Source organism: Lepidochelys kempii, chromosome 14, assembly GCF_965140285.1.
Source record: "Lepidochelys kempii isolate rLepKem1 chromosome 14, rLepKem1.hap1, whole genome shotgun sequence".
Taxonomy (NCBI): Eukaryota; Metazoa; Chordata; order Testudines; family Cheloniidae; genus Lepidochelys; species Lepidochelys kempii.
Genome location: NC_136393.1, coordinates 16,190,973 through 16,211,959, shown reverse-complemented (window position 1 = coordinate 16,211,959; position 20,987 = coordinate 16,190,973). Strand labels below are relative to the sequence as shown.

Here is a 20,987-nt window from a genome sequence, read left to right as displayed (position 1 = left end):
ATTGATTTCCCTGAGCACTGGATCACACAGTATTCCAAGGCAGAAGTCTCTGGGCAAAGGGAGGTGGATTTACTAGTGTAAATTGGGAGTATTTCTTTTTGGCAGTCAGTTGACTTACCCATGTGTAAAATGGGCATGAGCGAGGAGAAACAGACACAGATCTACTCATTTCCCCTTTATCTGGATGATAATAGCACCATCAGAGAAAGATGGATTAGGATTTTGCAGAACCTGACAGTTGTGTATTTTGTAAATTATGTCTGATTGACAGTTACCTCCGTGCTGAAAGTGGGGAGAGCTTGCCAGCGGTTTGTATTTTGGGGGAGGTGGCAGTGGTTATCTCCGTCGATCAGCACCATGAGATTCGACTGTGTTCATTTTTATTTTTAAGCCCCACAGCCCCATATTCAGAAATGCATCCAATAGAGACCAGAGGCAAACAAAAGCATGGACAGGGAGTAATCTTACTAGCTGCTTTCTTTAGCTTTTCCTAGCTACTCTCTTCTCTGCCTTTTCACCTGCATAATTACTGCTCTTACAGATGTTTCTGTTAAGTAATCCTCCTGGATTCCACAGCCCTCCTTGGTGACGTCAGTTGTCATGGCACAAGAAAGGAGGCAGCTGGGGAAACAGAGCAGGATGGCTTGAAACAAACGCATGCACACTGATTTGACTCCTTATTGTCCACTCTCTACCCATGTAGTTCTCGTTGTCGTTTTTAGAGCTATGTAATTACATTTGATTTCCGTCTCTCTTCCTATATTTTACAAGGGGGGGACCCAATTGCCTCTCTAACTGCATTAACTCCGTTACAGGCCAGAGGACAGGTGCTTTCCTAGGTATGGAGTGTGACAATAACAATGACATTGACATCGCGAGCGTGAAAGCGCTGGACAATAAGCTGTGCTCTGAGGCCTGCTTCCCTGGTGAGTGGCAGTCTGCTGAACATGAACTTTGGTTTGGGGGAGGAGGGGACGGAATTTCCACTCTCCCTATCTCTCACTCCCCACTTCTGTCCCGCTGCAACAGGCGTGTGTGTGTAGCTAGGCAGCTGGGAGCAGCAGATCATCTGGAAACAGGCTGAAGATGTTCCATTGTAGTGCCCACCTTCTGATGAGCATAGTCCTGGATCAGGGCCGCTGGGGCAGGGAAAGACTGCAGGTCTCCTACTCCCACTTGAGTTGTCACGGAAGGTGAATCCTTTGCCTCTGTTGGCCAGAGTGTCCAGTAGGTCTCGGCCTTCTGTGGCTTATTGGGTGAGCCCTGAAGCAAAACCATCCCTGTCTCCTTTTCAAGCCATGCAGCACTCACCCAGGTGAGAGGGTGGGACAGGGAGTTGGGGCCTGTAGCACAATACCGTATTTTGTAGCCAGGCAGCTCTGGGCCAAAGGAGAAGATCAGTGATCTCCCATTTCCTGACTGCTCCCAAACCTGCTGTTCTGGGTCTCTAAGGAAAAGGGTCCAAAAGGGAACCTAGAAATACACCGTAGGACAGACCTCTCAGGAGGCCGGGGGGGGTGGTCCTGCAAGAAGCTTTGCTCTTCTCCCCATTTGGTCAGCGCTCGCTGAGCATGAGTGAGGAGTGATGCTGGCTTGGTGGGGGTTTCTACCTGCCTAGGCAGCTTTGCTAGTTTATGGAGGATGGTCATTGGATGATCATAGTTTGTTTATTTACTGGCCAGTGTCTGCCTTTGGGTCCCACCTTCCCAGTGAAGTTATTGCGCCTTAGCCTGCAGTGCAGTGAAAACCAGCTTTGGTCTGGTCATGCGGACAGGAGCCAGGCTTTATCCACGGTTCTGAATCATGCTGCAGTCCCACAAGGCGGAAATGTGGTTCACTCCTGTGTATGCTGCACGGCCAAACTGGGTCTCAACTGGGACAGGGGCTACTGTGTTGTTACTGGTGGTTCTTCCAACACAGTGGCTTTTCGTAGCGTAGGCCGCATCTTAGTCACAGCAAGGGCGGGTCTGCTGGTTAGACGTCGGAATGTATGCTGCTTGTGAGCAGAAAATAGATTGTTTTAGTAACACAGGCCTTGATTGGCTGCTGGGGTAAATTGGAGAAGTTCTGTCAGCTTCAGCGGAGCCGCACTGATTTGTACCAGCAGCCGACCTGGCTCATAGTCTGTGACATCCAGTAGCTTTCAGACTTGGCAAAAGAACAGCATGAAATTCCACCAGGCCCTCCTCCTCCTTCCAAATAAAGAATCAGCCGTGGCCACGGGTCAGTTGCTTCCAGGCATCCTGTAGACCTGTTCTGATCTAGTGCTTCAGGAAGTGCCATCCACAAAGCAAGTGAATAGGGGGGTAACCAATGAATGGGTGTAAACACAGTCTAGTTATTGCTGGTTTTACTATTCCTCCACTGGGGCTCCCAAAAGACCCATCTCTCCTCCCAGCTTCTTAACTCTTTCCCTCTCTCTCCATTTTTTCCTGCCACATTTTTTTTACTAAGTACGGGTCCGTCTCTCCTGTATTTTTCTCTTGAGTTTGTTTTCACTGGACTCCATCTGTGTGAAAGTTCATGTTCACTCTGTCTCAACACAGTTTTCTCAATCCATGCTTTTGTCCTTCCCACACCCAGGGTTGCTCAACGTCACAAATTTATTGAGAGTCCCTGAATGTGTCTGGATGGGAGTAGGCATGGGGATAAAGGATCACAATTCAGAGCTGCTGTGGGATCTTTCCTACTTATCAGGGTTGCTTTCTTAAGTGTCATGGGAGCAAGATGGGAGTTGTCAGGCCAGCGTCAGCAAAAGGGAAAAGAGGAAGAGCGTTTGACCCCAGCACTGGTTCAAATTCACCCCTTGACACCACTAGACTGATTTTTTTGGCCCCATATCAGTAAATTTGTGGACAAGCTGAATGCAACCCTGCCTATCCCTCCCATACACCCCTTCCCCAGAGCTGTAAATCAGGTGGCTCCCTGACCACTGTAGACCTGACATATTTGGAGAAACCTCCAGAGGACCTAGTTTTATTAGCTGTTGTGGGCGGGGGAATCCTTTCTAACCCCACCCAAAAAACACTGGTGCTTCCTCCTCGGCCGCCTCCCCTCCCATGGCAGCCATCCTAGTTCTGTTGCAGTTTATTCCACTTGGGGAAATGCAGCCAAGAGGTTGAGACCATACAGGGTCTGGCCATGGAACAGAGCCTGGAGTAAAGGCAGCAAATTATGCATTCAAATGCCTTTCTCCTGGGCTGGCAGCTGGTTTAAAGCTTCCACATGCAGGGGTGGTGGGAATGATTGGGCCACATCAGACACTCGGTTCCTTCCCTGTATGCTCCGGATCCGGTAAGAAGTGACTCCTCATAGTAGCCCAGAGCCAGGAGCATCCTACCCGAAGGTGTTGTTAAGGTGGTGTTTTAGACCACGCTCCTGTGGTTATTACTTTTTCTAATCTGGGGTTTTGTTAATGAATCAGCCATGTTGTGGCAGATAAGGAAGGTTGAATAAATACTCGGGGTCAAATTCTGCCATATTCCACTGCTGTGAATCCAGAGCAACCGCATTGGGTTCAGTAGTGTTACTGACATGGTTTGCATCCACGTAACCGAGAGCAGAACCTGGCTCTACTGAGCTTAGCTCCTGCTGTGTTTAATGGTACATGGAGAAGGCCAAATCTGTGGAGCCCTTGTGGAATAAATTGGGCACTGAGTACATGGCCGTGAGAAGTGGTGTCCATCCTCCAGGCTGCATGGCTGTTTGGCGGCTTTGCTGCTTGTGAGTCCTGTTGCAGAGCTCTCTCCTGCCTTGTGCGTGGGGCGCAGCACGGGTCTCTTAGCCCTGCTTGGGGCACGCTGCATCTCTGCTTGAATCCATCTCCTGCTTCAAAGCAGACAGCACTACTCACCTGGGGGAGATGGGGGCTGGGTGGGGAATGCAAACGTGAACTGCAATGGAGCACAGTATCTTAAGGTTGCCTGTCCTCAGATACACATAGCACTTCATGAAAGCTAGCTGGTTTAATAGGGGCTGGGTTTTCATTTTACTCCAGGATCCAGTCCTTTATTCTCCCCCTACCTCCTTAGTTCTGAGTTTATTCTATGGGTTTCCTTCCTACAGTGTTTCTTTGGTGAAAAGTTGACTCAGATTATAGATGCTGAGGGTCGGTAGCGTGGATAGAAACACAGATCTCTAGAGATAGATAGAGGAGGTGTAGATGAAATGGAAGTCAGTCCAGAGAGAACTGGGTTTATTCAGTCTGTAGAAAAGAAGAGTGAGGGGGGATTTGATAGCAGCCTTCAACTACCTGAAGGGGTGTTCCAAAGAGGATGGAGCTCGGCTGTTCTCAGTGGTGGCAGATGACAGAACAAGGAGCAATGGTCTCAAGTTGCAGTGGGGGAAGTCTAGGTTGGATATTAGGAAAAACTATTTCACTGGGAGGGTGGCGAAGCACTGGAATGGGTTACCTAGGGAGGTGGTGGAATCTCCATCCTTAAAGGTTTTTAAGGCCTGGTTTGACAAAGCGCTGGCTGGGAGGATTTAGTAGAGGTTGGTCCTGCTTTGAGCAGGGGGTTGGACTAGATGGCCTCCTGAGGTCTCTTCCAACCCTAATCCTTTATGATTCTATGAGAGGAAGTTATGTGATGAATCATGAGGTGGATGATTCCTGATGAAACAGATGATTCATAGTAGATCTAAGGCCTGATCCAATGACTCCTGTTGACTTCAGTGGACATCAGCTCTGGCCCTTATTGAAGAGGTTATTGAATCATCAGAGAAAAGGAGCAACTCTGTGCAGTACAGTACAGGCACGCACAGGCCAGATCCTCAGCTGGTGTATAAGCTCCACTGAAGTCAGTTTCCCACCAGCTGAGGATCTGCCCCACATATATTCATGTGTCAATCTTGATGCACAAAGAGGTGGAGACCATGAGAAAAATGTCCTGTTTCTTTGTCACTTTCAGTATCTATTTTATAATGCCCCTTCTGCTGTGGGGTTCGCTCTGCCGCACGCATCCCAACCCGGACTGTCTTCTCTCTGCCTTATGCACCAGCAGCAGCAAGAGCCTAGTATGCATTTAATCTCCGTGAATTACCTGTTCCAACTTACTTTGCTTTGAAACAGCTACGTTTTCTGGACAGAGATGCGTTTTCCAAAGTTTGCATGCCACACGTCCACCTACAAATTGAGATAATGGATGCAGAAAGCAGCACGCACAGCAAGAAGCAGCCAGCTATTCAGAACAGGGCAAACCTGAGCTTCTTTCCTGCAGATTCAATGCATCCAGCCGCTGTCAGAATGTGCACGCTCATGCGACAATTTCAGGAAAATTGCATGAGCAGCTCTGATTGCATCCAGGATCCTGGAGGCGATTGAAAGCTGTGACCACGCTACCGTTGAACTGTGTAAGGCTTTTTTTGTCACCATCATGGGGTTTGTGACAAAAAACTTGCCCCTTGTGGTGTTTTCACAAGGAATTGTGGTCTTTCCACCTCCAGGCAGCGTGTGGCCGAGCAGCATTCGGTCAGTTCTCATCAATGTGAATCTGTAAACATCCAGTGTTGTGCAGCATCCAAGAATGACTTGGATTTTTAAATGGTGGAATTTATTTTTTATTGAAAGACAAAGAATGTTGCCCAAAATGGTGTTGCCCCAGGGCTCCCCTCCCTGTGTTTTCTGTAATTTGGGGCGGGGGGGGGGGGGGGGTTGAGGGAGGCTGCCATGTTAAACCAATGACTTTTTCAATGATAAATGGCCAGCCTTGGAAATGATACATGAAAGCGGAGACACTTGATCACTCCTTTCACTGCTGTGGATGTCTTTTTGGAGGAGAATTAGGTAGGAGCATCCTTGGAAAGATCACAAGGCAGCATCCCTCAGGGAGATTTGATACAGCACAGGACGGTCTCGGTTACGCTGCCGACCTCACAGCGGGGACAAGGTTTAAATAAACATGACAGGCTATTCTGAATCTTCAGCAGATTTAAAGTCAGGCAAGGGCCCTTGTTGTAATTATGTAAATTACTAGAAGCATAAGCATTTTTGCAGCAGGCTTATTTCAAATGGCTTAACTTCTATTACGGATGCTCTTCCAAGAGTTAGTCATTATGGATCTGATGAAAAGACCATTGAAGCAAGAGAAAGACGGAGGAAATTGTAGGTTTTCAACTGAGCAGGGAAGGAGAGCTAATAAGGTATTTAATGCCTATTTTGCTTCAGTCTTCACTAAAAAGGTTAATGGTGACCAGATATCCAGTGTAATTAATATTAACAACAAGGGGGTAGGAATGCAAGCCAAAGCAGGGAAAGAGCAGGCTAAAGAAAATGTAGATAAGTTAGATGTATTCAAGACAGCGGGGCCTGATGAAATTCATCATCGGGTTCTTAAGGTAGTAGCTGGAGCAATCTCGGAACCATTCGGCCGAGGTCCAAGCCGGCATTACATTTCTATGATTCTCTGACGTCGGGGTGGGGTGGGGGGAGTGTATGTAATCAATACCATATTTCTCTGCATCAAGTCTCCCTGTGGAATGCTGCCTTCTGATCTTTGAAGGACTCTCCTTGCTAATCCAGTTCTATATAAAGAACCTTCTTAGTGATGCAATGTCTAGGTCCTAATGGATTTTCTCATCTTGTTAATTTCCCGTCAGCTCTGGGACCTGAAGATTTACTTGTGTAGCTCTTTAGCTCAACCTCGAAATGAAAATCAGTTAACATTAGAAACATAGAATTCCACAAATAATCTTTGATGCAAAAATGCCAGAGCATTGTAAAGTGAGTGTAAACAGTGTGATGTAAAGGAGCATTAGTGTAAATCAGAATTAGGCCCCTAATGTGCATTAGCTAAAGATAACTCTGCTCCTGGGGAATGATTTGAAGGTACTGTGTTACTGACGAAAGCAAGCAGGCAGTTTAAATGGACACACTTTGCAATATACTATAAACATCTCAGTTAAATTGGAACCTTATTTTGCTGTGTGGGTGTCCAGAGATAGCAACTTTTATTAAGGGCTTACATTTTCCAAGTTGCTGATCAAGGGCAGCCTTCATTTACTGCACTGGAAAGAAACTGTGAATGCATCAACACCTTTGAGTAATGCATCCTTTACTTAGCTCAGAAGCCTTGTAAATTTTGGCCATTGGGCCCAGTTCTGAACTCCTGTCAGTATAGATCAGATGTTACTCCTCTGAAATCAGTGGGAATACACCCATGTCAAACTGCACTGACATGAATTCAGAGTCCAGGTTGTACTGTTTCATTTTGATTGTTGTTTACTTTTTAGAGTAATTCACTCCACTAGGTACACAGCACAGCCCTACATAGAAAGCTGCCTGGTGGTAGCACATTCTGTTTACATGATGCTTCTGTAAATTTACTTTCTGCCATAACACTTCTTTCAGCAAAGCATAGCTACATTAAAGGCCAAGAGGGTGTGCTTAGTAAATTGCCCAGTATTATCTTTGGACATTGCAATATAAAATGAGCATCCAGCAGAGCTCACATGGACAACTATCTCTTGGGTAAACAAGGCTGAGGTATTCTCTTCCTCTCTGGAAATATGTAATATTTCAGCTCACTGTTTTAAAAGCTGAGCTGTTTTATCCCAGTCATAGCTGTCATAATATATGGAATCACTGTCTTAAGCAAGAGCCATTTGTTTTAAAAAAAAAAAACAAAAAAAAAAAACCCCAAAAAACGATTACAAACTCCGTTCCAGACAAACAGGCTTTTACCCAACTTGAGTTCTAGCTTTGTCTTCCTTGTTCACCAGGGCTGCTCCCTGTTTGGAACACTTTACAGCACAGAGACATCTAGTGCCTGAATAATATATTCTAAGTAAGCATATCATAGGGGCTGCAATTCACTGGTCAGGAAAAGGGATCCTTGTGGGAGTGCTTCTAGCATGTGGTCCTACTTCTATTTAAGTCAGTAGAAATAGAGTCAGGCCCATAGTTTCACAATCACTTCGGGGTCTGTGGTGTAATACATATCCTATAATACATCGTACAAGCAAGTGTTTGACTACTTAGTGCCCAGGGACCGGGAGAAAATGGCTCTGAGGCACTTCACAAACAAAAGTTTTCCCAACAGTGGATTTTCCCAGGGTAATTCCAGTGGCAGAGGATGCATGAGAGGGTTCATCGGTATGTATTGTCAGAGTTCCATGGGAATTGGGTGCTGAACTCCCACTCAAATTCTGCAGGATTTGAGCTTCTACCTACGTTAGGTCCTTTGAAAACACCAGCCTAAACCCCCTTGGACCACTTGATCGCTACACCGTGCAGGCATCCCACACAGAAAGTCTGTGGAGTGTGAACTCTATGGGGCTAGCCCTGTTCTCACTTACGCTGGGTTAAATCAGGAATATCTCTATTGACATCAATGGAGATAAATTGGTGCAGGGCAGGTGCGATCAGAATCAGGCCCACTGGGTTTGGTGGCAGGAATGTTCAGAGTGTAGCTTCATCCAAACATTCCCAAACCAGAACTGAGCCCAAGCTGTATAATCTTTTTTCACAAGGACACATTTGTTTCTTTTTCTTTGGCAGTCGGGGACAGATGTGAGGGAGCCATGCAGATTCCAGGGGGATGGACAGGAGTTTGGGAGGAAGAGCCCCCAGGAAAGTGGGGAAATCTGTGTCTCTCTTCATAAAAGAAGCGTGGCTCGTAAAAGTGAGCTGTCCAGGCCCTGTCCTCCAGATTTGTCTTTTGCTGTTCTCTCTTCCATTAGATTTAACTGTGCACTCCTGACTGTGGTAACGGGTGGAGAACTCCACCGTAAACCTGGGCGTTCAGATGCTGTGAACATGCCATTCAGCTTGTAGAAAGTCGAGTGGTAATCGCCATTTGCTGGAGCGTGTGGCTTTGTAGGGCTTTGTCTCCCAACCCAGCAGTTTTAATGGCATGACGTGTGGAATACAGTGTCCCTTGGGTGCAACGTCTATCCCTTCCGCCCAGAAGGGAGCCAGGGTGGGTTCCTTCCATTTCTCCCATCACAGCCAACTCAGATGGTCTCTAAGGAACATCGTCCGAGCTGGGGCACGGTGCCAGAGCCTTGTGTTAACCCAGCCGGGGCGTGGCGGGGTTTGCATGGAGAACCTCCTGCAGTAATACAAGGATCACAGGGTAACCAACCTCCTGTGTATTGCTGTTTCTGTTTTGTGCGTGTGTCTTTTGTTCACCATTTGCTTTTGGTCTTTTCTGCTGAACAGCCGTGGTTCCGGAGTCCTGCCCTATAAACATTGACGAATAGGTATGAGATATGCAAAGTCCGAACAACCCTCACTCTCCTTTTACTGTTTGATTTTTTTCTTTTTTTAGACTTCTCTTGATGAGCCAAATTGCCCCCAAGCCACGATTAATGGGGAAAAAAATCTGGCCTCGCCCCTGTACACCTTGTTGGTGAGCGTGTCCCCTTGAGAACGTCAGCGGGGATTTCCAAACCCGATGAGCCTGGATCGCCATTGCTCTGCATCTGGGGTCGTCATTGACACCAGTGCACGGTGGGTGTCGAACACTCCTGGAGCAGAACATTTCACCCACTGGGCACTGGCATAACGGATGCCGCAAAGTGCAGGGCAATGGAGAATGGGGCCTGCTGCTTGGATTCAGCGTGAAAGACCGGTTGTATGTTGGGGGGCTTATTCTGAAGCTGGGCTGCTCTCCTCCTGCCTCTGCCACTGGGTGTGGTTTAAAAACAAACAGTGAAGGCTTTGATGAGTTCTGCCAGCGTGTGCTACCCATCCCGTGCAAAGGGAAAAAGCCAGTCCCAGTGCAGTTCATGTGCCCCTGGCAAAAAAACAACCAACCCAAAATAATACCCTGGGGTGGTTTGTAGGGGAATAAATTACCCCTCCATGGGGTAATGGAATGTTGCTTTGGACGGGGAGTGCAGGTTCTGGTTTGTGTTGGAGTTAATCAGGCAAAATAGTTTCTCCCTGGAGAGATCTTCCAATTCCTGCTCTGTTTGGCCTCATTGGGGCTATCTAGCCCAATGGGGGATGTTTGTTAATGTTAACCTCTTATTTTATTATTTACATTGCAGTGAGGCCTGAAGGTCCCTAGTGTGCTGGGTGTTGTATGTAAACACAGTGAGAGACAGTCCCTGCCCTCAATGACCTGACCATCTAAATAGACAAGACACACGAAGGGAGCATTGTTATTTTCCGCCATTCACAGATGAGGACCTGAGAGCTGGGGCCCAGAGGACTAGGCCTGATCTGGCGCTATTGAAGTCAAGGGTTCAGTGCGAGCAGTGACTTGCCCAAGGTCACACAGGGAGTCAATGGCAGAGTCAGGAACTGAATCTAGGTCTCCTGAATCCCAGTCCAGTGCTTTAACCCCCAAATCACCCTGCTTCCCTTTTCTAAGCAGTTTCTGTGGGGTTTTAAACCATCTATCTCTTGTTGACTATAAGGGCCAGAGTTTTATAGGTAGTTAGGTGCCTACCTCCCTTTGAAATCAATTGAGGATAGGGACTTAAATACCTTTAACAATCTGAACAGAGCCCTCCTACCCCTCATCCAACATCCCCATTTTATAGCCTGAGAATCCTGCTGACCTCTTTGTGTGCATTAGCAGTTCAGGTCTTCAGCCTCCCTTAACCTGCTGGATTTGACTGATTTCTGTGGACTTTATGCCATGAGAAAGTACATGTCAAGTCAGTGACCTTTCACCCTGAAAAAATCCCATGTGTAGCTAGAGCAGTGATATGCAGCCTTTGGCTCTGGCCCCACATGTGGCAGTGAGAGGCCAACAGATCTAAGAGGAGCATCTTATGCCCTACCTAGTCTTGGGCAGGGGCCCAAGTCCCCTCCACAATGCACACAAAGTGGTGGGGAAAATGCTAAACCCTGGGATCCCTCTCCATCTTCCCAGCAGCCAGGAAGGAAGGGGCAAGCAGCTGGTGGACCAAATTCATCCCTAATGTAATTCCATGGCAGTGAGTGGAGCTGCACCCTGGATTTGCATGGCCCAGTATTTGCAGGGACCTTGCCAACAGCCAGAAAACAATCCCAGGTGCCATCCTGATGCTGCTTCTCCATGGTAGCTTTCAGCAGTGGCATCAGGCCGGGGATCCTGTGGCAGCCCAACAATGGGGCGTACATATTGCCCTTTCAGGATGTCATGCCAGGATTAGTTTTGTGTCTCCGCAAAGCCTGCTGCTGCTAACATGGATTTCTAGGTCTCAGGGACGGAGAGGTGGGAGAATCCCCCTCTCCTGGGATGTTTCTTCATTCTCTCAGCAAATAAACAAACAATGGGGGTGATGCCATTTTGATTCTGGAGCAAAACACTCCAAGGCTTGTGAGCCTTGCTGTAAACTCACGGGAGTTAGCCGCCTCGTTTAGCATTGTGCCGTAGGCAGGCTAAGCGCCATAAATTCCCTGGGCAAAAGTGTAATGCCTTTGGCCTAAATTAATACAGACACACGCTTCCTGCACTGAGCAAAAATCCCAGCTCAGCACAGGGGTTATGTTTTTAGTTTATCTACAGCTGCAGGCTCTGTTCAGAAGCCAGGTAATTAAGACATACAATGGATTGTTGTTGCCATTGTACATTTTGATTGAAGTGAGCACTAGGGTATCCTAGTCATTTCCACAGCAAGGAGCCTTTGAGCCGTTACAGGGCGATCTTTGTCCCGCTGCAACCAGCGCTGCTTTGAGGGAGCAGTTTTCATCTGCAGCGTACGGTGGAAGCCAGTTAAAGTGAAGTCATTTTTCCCAGCATGGGTTGCTGTAAGATGAGGTTCTCCTCTAGCTGGAATCACCCCTGGTAGTTTGCAAAGCGCCGAACAACGTGGGACTCATTGGAGCGCCAGTGTTTGTGAACTCACACATTTAGCTGAAAATCTGCCCCGGCCATGAACTTCTAGACATTTGGATAAAATGGGGCCCAGGGAGGAGACCAGCCCACTGTAATTTTGCAAAAAAGAGTCCAAAACCCAGCTGTTGGCAGAACTGCTTCCCCAGCTCCCTGCTGCTGTCCCATCCTTCTCCAATTATAGGGCAATTCCACTCTGTGCCCAGATTTAAAATATCAAGTGGTATCTCTGAGGTCCCCTGTTCTCTGCTGACAGTGGGCACCACTGTGCAGCGTGTAATCACCGTCTTCTCTTCTCCAGGCATCAAGGGGTCAGATGACAACGCCCTGACATGCAGGCCAGCCCAGAGGCACCATCTGTCTTCCAGGAGCATCAACCTGGAAGATGAGGAAGATATGCAGTGCATGATGGGCCTGCTGGCTGTCTGAAGAGACTCCACCCTCTCGGGGCCTGCATGTTCATTCCAGCACCACACTGGAGGGAGGGCAAAGTCCCCCACCCCCCACACTTCCCCAGCACTAAAGAAATGCAGAGCAGCAGCTCTGTGGGCATTAACACCTCAAATCCAGCAGATGTAGCGGGACTGATTTTTACACAATTGAACCTGGACATCTCATTGCTCCTCGCTGTGGACCCCTTTCCGATATTTATGCTAAGACAAACTGGGCTCACCATAATAACAGCAGAAGGGGTTTTGGTTGAATTAAGGAAGAGTGGCTACCCAGGTCTGAGGCTTTCCAGTCTCCTCCTGACATCTGTCCACGTGCTGTAGCCAAGGCTAGTTGGTTCTCTCGCCACCCACTCCTGTCCCCTTCAGTGTGGTGACCAGGGAATAGGGGAGGAAAGAGCCAATTTTTTTTTGCATCCGCCACTCCTGCCTCTTCTCTCCAGTCTTCGCTGATAGTTTGAGCCTCTAGCTTCCTAGCTGGGCCCCTGGGCAGCCCTGAAAGGTCTGCGTGCATGACCCCGCAGGAGATGTCCCAGTGTGGGAGGTCTGCATGACACCGATGGCCTCCCTCTAGGGAAGTGGGGGAGGGAAATGAGGGTTCGCCTCTGGGTTGGAGAGGTGGGTGCCATCTGCACTTGGCGGTTGGTTAAGAGAGAAGCATGACTGGGAGCAAGCCTAGCTGCCCATGGGCAGGCTCTCCCTCCTGTGTCCATCTGCATTTAGAGGCACTCACAATTAGTTCACATCCATCTACCTCGCAAGCATACAGTATCCACCTCACTCGCTCAGCTGCACGCACACTGCAGGTATAAGTTTCCCCAAGGCCTGAGCCACGTAAGACTAAATCCTGATCTCATTAAAGTCAATGGGAATGTAGCCATTGCCTTCAGTGGGAACAGGATTTGGCTGCTCGTGCTCACGATGAGCCTCCAAGAGGCGGGCTCACACACATCCATGGGGACACCTGTGCTGGTGCATGCAAGCAGGTGAGCTTACAAATGAGGGCTGGCATACCTGAGTAGGTGCACTTAAGTGTGCAAAAGACCGTGCATATGTAGGCTTATGTACACGCCAGAGTGCCTGCACCCTGGTGCATGAATGTGCACGTGGTTGTGAGTGCATATTCACATTCGCTCAGCCCTCCCTTGTCCTGCCAGGTGATGATGTCTTTACCCTGAGACCGACTCGTGAGGGTCACGCCTGCAAATTCGTGCTTTAAATGCGACTGCTTTCTCACCTTCAAAATATCCCCTCCGTCCCCCTTACCCTCCTCCCTCCAACCAGCCTGCGGCTCCAGGCCTTTCTTCCTGCCACAAAACCAACCCCAAGCAATAACCTAGCTCCCACCGCTCTGAGCCGTGACTCAGCAAGAGATCAGAGGAAGGGCAATTATCGGCCTGGAGGTGGGGGCTCACTTCTTCATCTTCAGCCCTTGCTTCTGCCTGGTATCTAACTAGAGGATCTGGGGCAGGGAAATGGTAGCCTAGTTCCCTACAATGAAAGCCACAGCAAGGGACCAGCAGCCAGCCTTTTCCACATAGTCTTCCAAACTGCCACCGGTGCTCCAGGCAGCGTGGTAAGGGGGCGGGGAACAGGGGGGTTGAATGGGGGCAAGGGGGCAGTCAGGAAGGGGGGGGTTGGATGGGGCGGTGGGGGGCAGTCAGGGGCAGGGGTTCCGGGGCAGTCAGGGACAGGGAGAAGGGGTGGTTGGATGGGGCAGGAGTCCTGGGGGGGTCGGATAGGGGGCAGGGGGCCAGGCCACGCCTGGCTGTTTGTGGAGGTTCAGCCTCCCCTAACCGGCCCTCTGTACAATTTCAGAAACCCGATGCAGCCCTCAGGCCAAAAATTTTGCCCGCCCCTGCTCGAAAGTACCTTGCCGAGAGCATCGGCAAACAACAACGCGTGCCCTCCGATCTCCCACTGCTGGTACCATTCCTCCCACTCCACCCCCACTTTTCACTCCTTTCGATTTCTGGGGGAGGTGGGGGTACTGGCCTGACCTGCTAGTCTTGGATCAGCGTGGCGAAGGGCACGGATTGAGCTCAGAGAGGTGGGCCCTTTAAGAATGCAGGACAAGGCGGGGCAACGCGTAGCAGACCCCCAGTGGGCCGTGGAGTGATCAGCCGGCAACCATTCAGCTTGCCCTTGGGACAGAGGGAAGGCCTGGGCTTCTCCCGCAGTTCCCAAGGGGCCCACCGAGAAGCCCGAGGGCACGTGCAGAGAGGGGATGCCAGGAATCATCTGAATCTTTGTTATAGTCCCTACCTGAAATAGCCCTCAATAAAAACCACTGCAGCAATCGACAGTAGTAGTCGTAGTAGCTTTTGGGGAGTTGGAGCCTTTTGGCCCATTGCTGTAGAATACGACAGACAGCTGAACCAATAGCAGACAGAACCCTCCCCGCTTTTCTTCCCCTCGCTCTGTTTTCTCTGTGCAACAGCTGTGTGTCAGGTGTGGGCTGAGCGTGGTGGACCCCACCTTTCTGGGGCCTGGGCTCTTTCCCGCAGGAGGAGAAAGGCGAAAGGAGAAAGACCCGATGAGCTGCATGTCTGAGCTTCTCACTGTGCAGAGCCCAGAATGATCCTTGGAGCGGAACGCGGGTGGCACGATCCCCACCTGGAACTGCAGAGTGATTCTATTCCTGCGGGTGCATGCCCCAGGGTGGGGGGGATGTACATCCCTATATACGCACCGGGGCACTTGGCAAAGGCCGTGGTGCACTATGTACTTATTGCTGCATGATTCTAACAGTGAATAAACTTGTTTACATGGGAGGAATCATGGGTTGTGTTTGCACAGGGAAGGGGTCCATTTCCTTGACAGTTTTCTGGTCCATTTTTACCTTTTCTAAGGTGCCAGGCCAGGGCTCAGCCAGTGCTACTGATGCTTCCTCTGTGCAAAGAGCTCTTATCCCTTTAGGCTCTGGAAATGTGCTGAACAGCTGCAAGTTCCACCCAAGCCAATGGGAGCTGCAGGTGTTTGGAATCTGGCCCTTAAGATACAGCTTCCATGTTGCACTTCTCTGGCAGAATTTCTCCTTGTCCTGAGTGACCAGCTAAGGGGGCTGGGGAGGGGATCTGCAGTCTCTCCAAAAGCTAAAGATTCTGCCAGACGGGGGCACCCCAAAGCACACAAATTGTAACTTGTAGTGCTGGGCAGCCTGTCCCATCGGTGCAGGTTAAGGCCAACGATGACCAGCTGCAGGGTAATGTGGTAAACTCAGTTTCTGTTCCTCTCTCAGGAAGGATCCCAGTGTGGGAACTATGGCTTTGGGTTTGAATTTTAAAATCAAGTGGATCTCTAGGTCTGTTGAGGGCCGTCCTGGGGCTCCTGGCAAGTTGCCATGGTAGCCCTCTCTCACCTGGTCAATTTTTGCCCTGCCCCATGCTCTCCACCCTTTCCATCAAGCTCTAGGGCAGATTTCCTGTTCTAACCAGTGAGACAACACTTCAGCCTTTCCTTGGTGGAGACTCACTGGAGCCCAGTCTGAGCAGCCATACCAGGGCTGGGTGCTGGCTGGAAATCAAGAGTCTTATCATTGAGCAGATGTAAAGGCCAGGCCTGGCTCAGTTGTAACATAGACAAGGTGACCTAGTCAGGGGTTTTCCACCTTATCTGCTCAAGGATGCTCAGGTCTCCTGCCTTCCACTGCTAGTGTATGTCCAGAGAGACTGGGGAGAGGTTACCGGGCCAGATTCCTTGGCTGCAACATTCTCTCTGTGGAGTGCAGGGAGCCAGTTTAGCAGCCATTGTTTATTCTGCTCTGCAGGTCAGAACTGAAGTGCCATATAGTAATTACAGTAATTAGTAATTACATTACTAATAAGGGGAGGGCAGGACGGTCTGGGTCCTCAGGTCAGTCAGAAAGGAAAGCAAGAGAGAGAAGGCAGGCTCTCCCTAGTTCTGCTACATGTTCCCCAAATGCACCACTTAGATGGTTGGGTCATATTCCACACTTGCTTACACCAGTGGAGTAATTCCACTTCAGTTGGTGGAGTAACTCCAGATTTGCCCTGTTGTATGGCCCACTGGATAATGAAACCTTTTATTGCTGGAAGGAAAAGCTAGCCCGTTCAGGGGAACCTGAGTGTTTCTGCTTCCCAGCATCCCTGCATTACACGCTGGCACCGGGGTAAGTGGAAAGACAACAACGTACGTTATGTGCAAACCTATGATGGCTACGTTACATGCTTACCAAGGCTTTCTCTCTCCTGGCTAAAAAGGGGACATAAAGAACTCTTGGGGCCTGTTTTACCAGGAGCATGGAGCGTGGGAGTCCTGGTGCATTGCAGGGGAAGTTCTCCTGGACTAGGAAGGAATGAAGGTGTCTTTGCTCTTTGCCTTTTCTGACAACCCAGTTCTGGAAGAGAGTGTCCATTAAGTTTAACAGAGACCTTTAAACCAGCTGAGCCTGTGTGAGCCACCCAGGGAGCTGCAGAACAGCAGCGAAGAAACAGGGAAATGGAGCACCGCCTAAGGTACTCACATGAAGTGACTGCTTAAGCTGGTAGTATAGGGTGATTCCTGACTTTACCTTTAGCTTATTGCTATAAACTGAATACGTGAATGAATCTGGGTGGCCAGATGGGCTAATGTATTGTAGCAACCTTCCCCCAGGAGAGACGTGGGTTCACATTCACTTTGGCAGCATTATAGTAATTCCTACTGGGGAACTCTGTCCACCTGATGGGCATTTGGTGCTCAGGAGAAGCCCAGGTGAGATCCTTTGGAAGAGCCATTTGGGTGGCCAGCATTACACTAGCAGGGTGGTTTGCAGGCAAGTGCCAGGCAGGCCGGCAGAGCTTTCCAGGGGAAGTTTACATGACCCCTTGCCACAAGTGAAGAGACGCTCATCCTAGCCATTTCTAATGGAGTGGTTCTCCAGTTTTGGGCCATGACCCACCAGGGATAGGGAAAGTCCTTCTTGAGGGGTCAAAGAACAAAACATTTTGAGCTGCCAACAATGCGTGACCGAGAGGTTTGGAGGAGACCTGGTTCCCTGGGGGTGGGGGATCTAACTGTTAGGATACTTAAATGGGGAAAGTTGAAGAACGTCCTCACTAGCCCTTAGCTCAACTCCTCGGGATGTGCAGCACTGTCTTGATCGTGCTTATGTCTCCAGGAGCAGGGTCCTAGTGCTACCATCCATTCACAGATGCACTTGCCGGCCCTCTTCACTCACTGCTCAGCCTAATTAACCTAGATCTTCATCTGTCATAAACTTGCAAAGAAAGGAAACCAGTTCCAAATCTTGCTTCAAGCATGTTCTTGGTGCTTAAAAGTATGTTTAATGAAAGGTATTGCACATCTATTAAGGGCCAAAAATCTTCTCTCAGTGACACTGAAGGAAATTCAGAATAACTTTACTGACTTCAGCTGAGTTCTCCAGATTTACAGGGTGTAGTTGAAAGCAGGCTTGGGTCCTTGTATCTCAGCCAGGTCGCCAGCCAGCCAGAACCCGCACAAGCCAGTTTTTCAAGCACCTTTCTGTGTGTGGGCAAAGACGTTTGGCATTATAAAGACACAGGGAGCATGAATAGGGATGTTTTGCTCGCCCTTTTCTTAGCTGTGACGATCAGAAAGCTCAGATAAGGAAGAAGCTCCTTCCCCTGTAAGCTCTGAATGGTTTCTCTTCCTAGTAATGAAATGGATCTAGAGGTTTTGGTTTAGGCTGACCAGACAGCAAGTGTCAAAAATCAGGACAGGAGTTGGGGGGTAATAGGTGCCTATGTGAGAAAAGGACCCAAAAATCGGGGCTGTTCCTATAAAATCGGGACATCTGGTCACCCTATTTTGGTTGGAGCATCTGGTACAATGCTGTTCAGCAAGGCAGAATGCAGCTGATCCGTGATGACTCAGCTGCTGGGTCTGCCTACAGGTCTGGGTCACTGAGAGAATGTAAAAAGAAAAGGAGTACTTGTGGCACCTTAGAGACTAACCAATTTATTTGAGCATGAGCTTTCGTGAGCTACAGCTCACTTCATCGGATGCATACTGTGGAAACACATCCGATGAAGTGAGCTGTAGCTCACGCTCAAATAAATTGGTTAGTCTCTAAGGTGCCACAAGTACTCCTTTTCTTTTTTGCAAATACAGACTAACACGGCTGTTACTCTGAAACCTGAGAGAATGTAGTGAGCGGTTACAATCAGCAGGTGGCATGCATTAGTCAGAAACATGGCTGAGGATTAGTCAGGACAAATGGCCCCACATTCTTGCACAAGGGGTTGAAATTATTCTACATTATTCACTTCTCACTGACCCAGCAGAGAGAGGGGATGCAAAAAAAGGAGTTTTATAAATGGTGGGGGAAGAGCAAAAAAGAGGTGGAGAGCCCACAACGAAGGCTGTGATCAACTCTAAGTAAAGTACAACTGATGAAAGAAAACAAATGGAATGATTCTGTGAGTGTAGGACGGGGAGTTTGATGCCGATGAGTAATTAATAAACCATACTTTGCATGTCTATAGCACCTTCCATCCATGGATTGCAAAGCACTGTAAAGGAACTGATGGATGTTACTTAGATTGTAAGCTCTTCAGGGCAGCGACCTCCCCGGGGCGGGGGTGTTTGTACAGCGCCTAGCACAAAGGGGTCCTGGTCCATAACTGGGATGTCTAGAGATTACTGCAATACAAATAAACAAATACTGATCATCACAATATCCCTGTGAAGTAGGTCTGTATTATTATCCCACGCCTGGGGAAACTGAGGCTAGGAGTGAGTAAGTGATTTGCTCAAGGGTCACCCAGAAAGCCTGTGGTAGATGAAAGACTAGAGACTAGATCCCTTCAATTCCCAGTCTTGCCCTGTTGCTTGAATGCCATATCACGGGGCGGGGGGAGAGAGTGAGCTAATCAGTCTGGCATCAACATTGCGTCTCCTTTTAAAGCTGGGCATATTATGTTAAAAGGGAAATGCTGATTATCATGCCCCACAGGAATGGATTTCCTCTCTGTAGATCTCGGAGACTGGGGAACAATCACATCAGAGCCGAATCTGGAGAGGCTGGCTCATGATTTAACTTTCTTTGACTCAGGTGAGTTCCCGTTAACTTCAGTGGAAGTTTCCCCTCCGTACGGATGGAGCTGATGCAGGGTAAGGGCGACAGGATTTCCCCTGTAATGACTGGCTGGGAATCCCCAGGAGGCAAGGCTGCCCCTTACTCAAGGCTCATCTTCACATACGGCGCTGCCGGGGCACAGCTGCAGCACTTTAATAGAGATGCTACTATGCTTGGCATAGTCCACCTCCCCGAGAGGAGAGCTCTCCAGTCAACCTAGCGCTGTCTGCGGGGGCATTGGGTGGGTATAACTACATTGCTCGGGGGGGGGTGGATTTTTCACACCCCTGAGGGACATAATGATACTGATGTAAGTTTGTAGTGTAAACCAGGCCTAACAAACCCACCTGATCTCTGGAAGTTTAAGGGCCTCCCTGATTCCTAGTGAAGAAGCACAAGGAATTAGGGTTCTTTATGGGGGAGCAGGTACATCCTGAGTGGCACCCAGGGGTGTTGTGCTGGAAGCACAAAGGAGCAAGGAGAAAAGCGACATCTTATTTAAGGAAGGCCCCATATCATACCCCATCCTGGGTGGTTCTGTGAGCTCTACCGTGCCTCGACTCCCTGCTTGCTGACCACGAGGCAGTTGCTGTGGTGAAGCTCTCGGGTTGTCTCTGATGGATCCAGGGAGGAAAATCATTTTCTGTAGGATTTGCATTAAGTATAAAGCAGCCACTCGCAGGCTCTCTTCCAGTCCATGTGATGCCCACCCTGCTGTCAGAGATACATTCCCTGTGTGGCACAGGACACTTCAGCTGGTTATTATTAAAACCCCAGAGAGAGATTTTGCTTAAGCACACAAACCTCCGTTCCAAATTGTGTACAAACTTGAAAATGTTTAGCAGGGTGTCTTGGCTGTCCATGTGCTTGGTAACTGCCTAGATGCCACGAGAAAGGACTGAGGGTTTGTGGGAGCTCCCAAAAATCGACTCAGTAGTGAGGTGCATAAACAAAGCACTTTATTGATCACTTCTGCACTGCCTGCCTGTGTCTGTGTTCACTTTCCTCCCACACACACACCTTCCCACCAGTGACGGCACAGTAGGAGCGTTAGTGTAGACAGGGCTGCAGGTTCTAACCCCTGTCTTGTCTAACCCTACTCGGAGCAGCTCTAAGGTGACACAGAGGTTAGAACACGCACAGCTGCTAGTGCTTTGTTCACACTGGAGCACCCCCTTTTGCTAGCATTGGTAGAGCTGGATCAACAGGTGCAAAGGTGGGAAATTTTAGGGAATGCGGGGATGGAGAAAACAGAAAAGATCTAAGAGCATCCACATGAGGTGGTGGAATCTCCATCATTGGAAGTTTTTAAGAGCAGGTTCGACAAACACCTGTCAGGAATGGTCTAGATAATACTCCGTCCTGCCATGAGTGCAGGGGACTGGACACATGCGGTGATTCTACCAGCATTGGCATAACACCCAAAGCCCCGCCCCAGCAATGCACGTGTTGTGCTCACTGGAAAACCTGAGCTGGATTCTCTGCTGGGTCGCCTCCCCGTTGCTGGTCCAGAGTCCTGGGCGTGAATCTGGAGGGGATGGTCCTAGGCTATCGCAAAGTGCTCTTTCAAAAGTCAGTAGTGAAGACACACCCTTAGCTGCTGCTCCCGGGTTGTTCATGGGCTGCTTTGGAGGCTTGGGGCACCAGAGCTGTTATCCCACAGGAATACTTTATTTGGAGAATCAAAGGATGAAAGTAAATTTA

General features: G+C 49.1%; 1 protein-coding gene across 4 annotated transcripts in view; it reads left to right on the top strand.

Moving 5' to 3' along the window:
• RNF157 (ring finger protein 157) overlaps positions 1-13,803 on the top strand; it is a 79,396-nt gene extending 65,593 nt beyond the window's left edge. The window contains exons 18-21 of one of the 4 annotated variants that reach the window (XR_012154782.2): positions 816-926; positions 8,498-8,621; positions 9,161-9,201; positions 12,073-12,121. Coding sequence is in view for 2 of the 4 variants with exons in the window: in XM_073310595.2 (XP_073166696.1) it covers positions 816-926; positions 12,073-12,200 (239 nt within the window). In the remaining 2 variants the exon portion in view is untranslated. Of the gene's footprint in view, positions 1-815; positions 927-8,497; positions 9,202-12,072 lie in introns of all 4 variants that reach the window. The other 3 variants (XR_012154781.2, XM_073310596.2, XM_073310595.2) reach the window with 3 other exon arrangements.
• Positions 13,804-20,987: the final 7,184 nt, after the last annotated feature.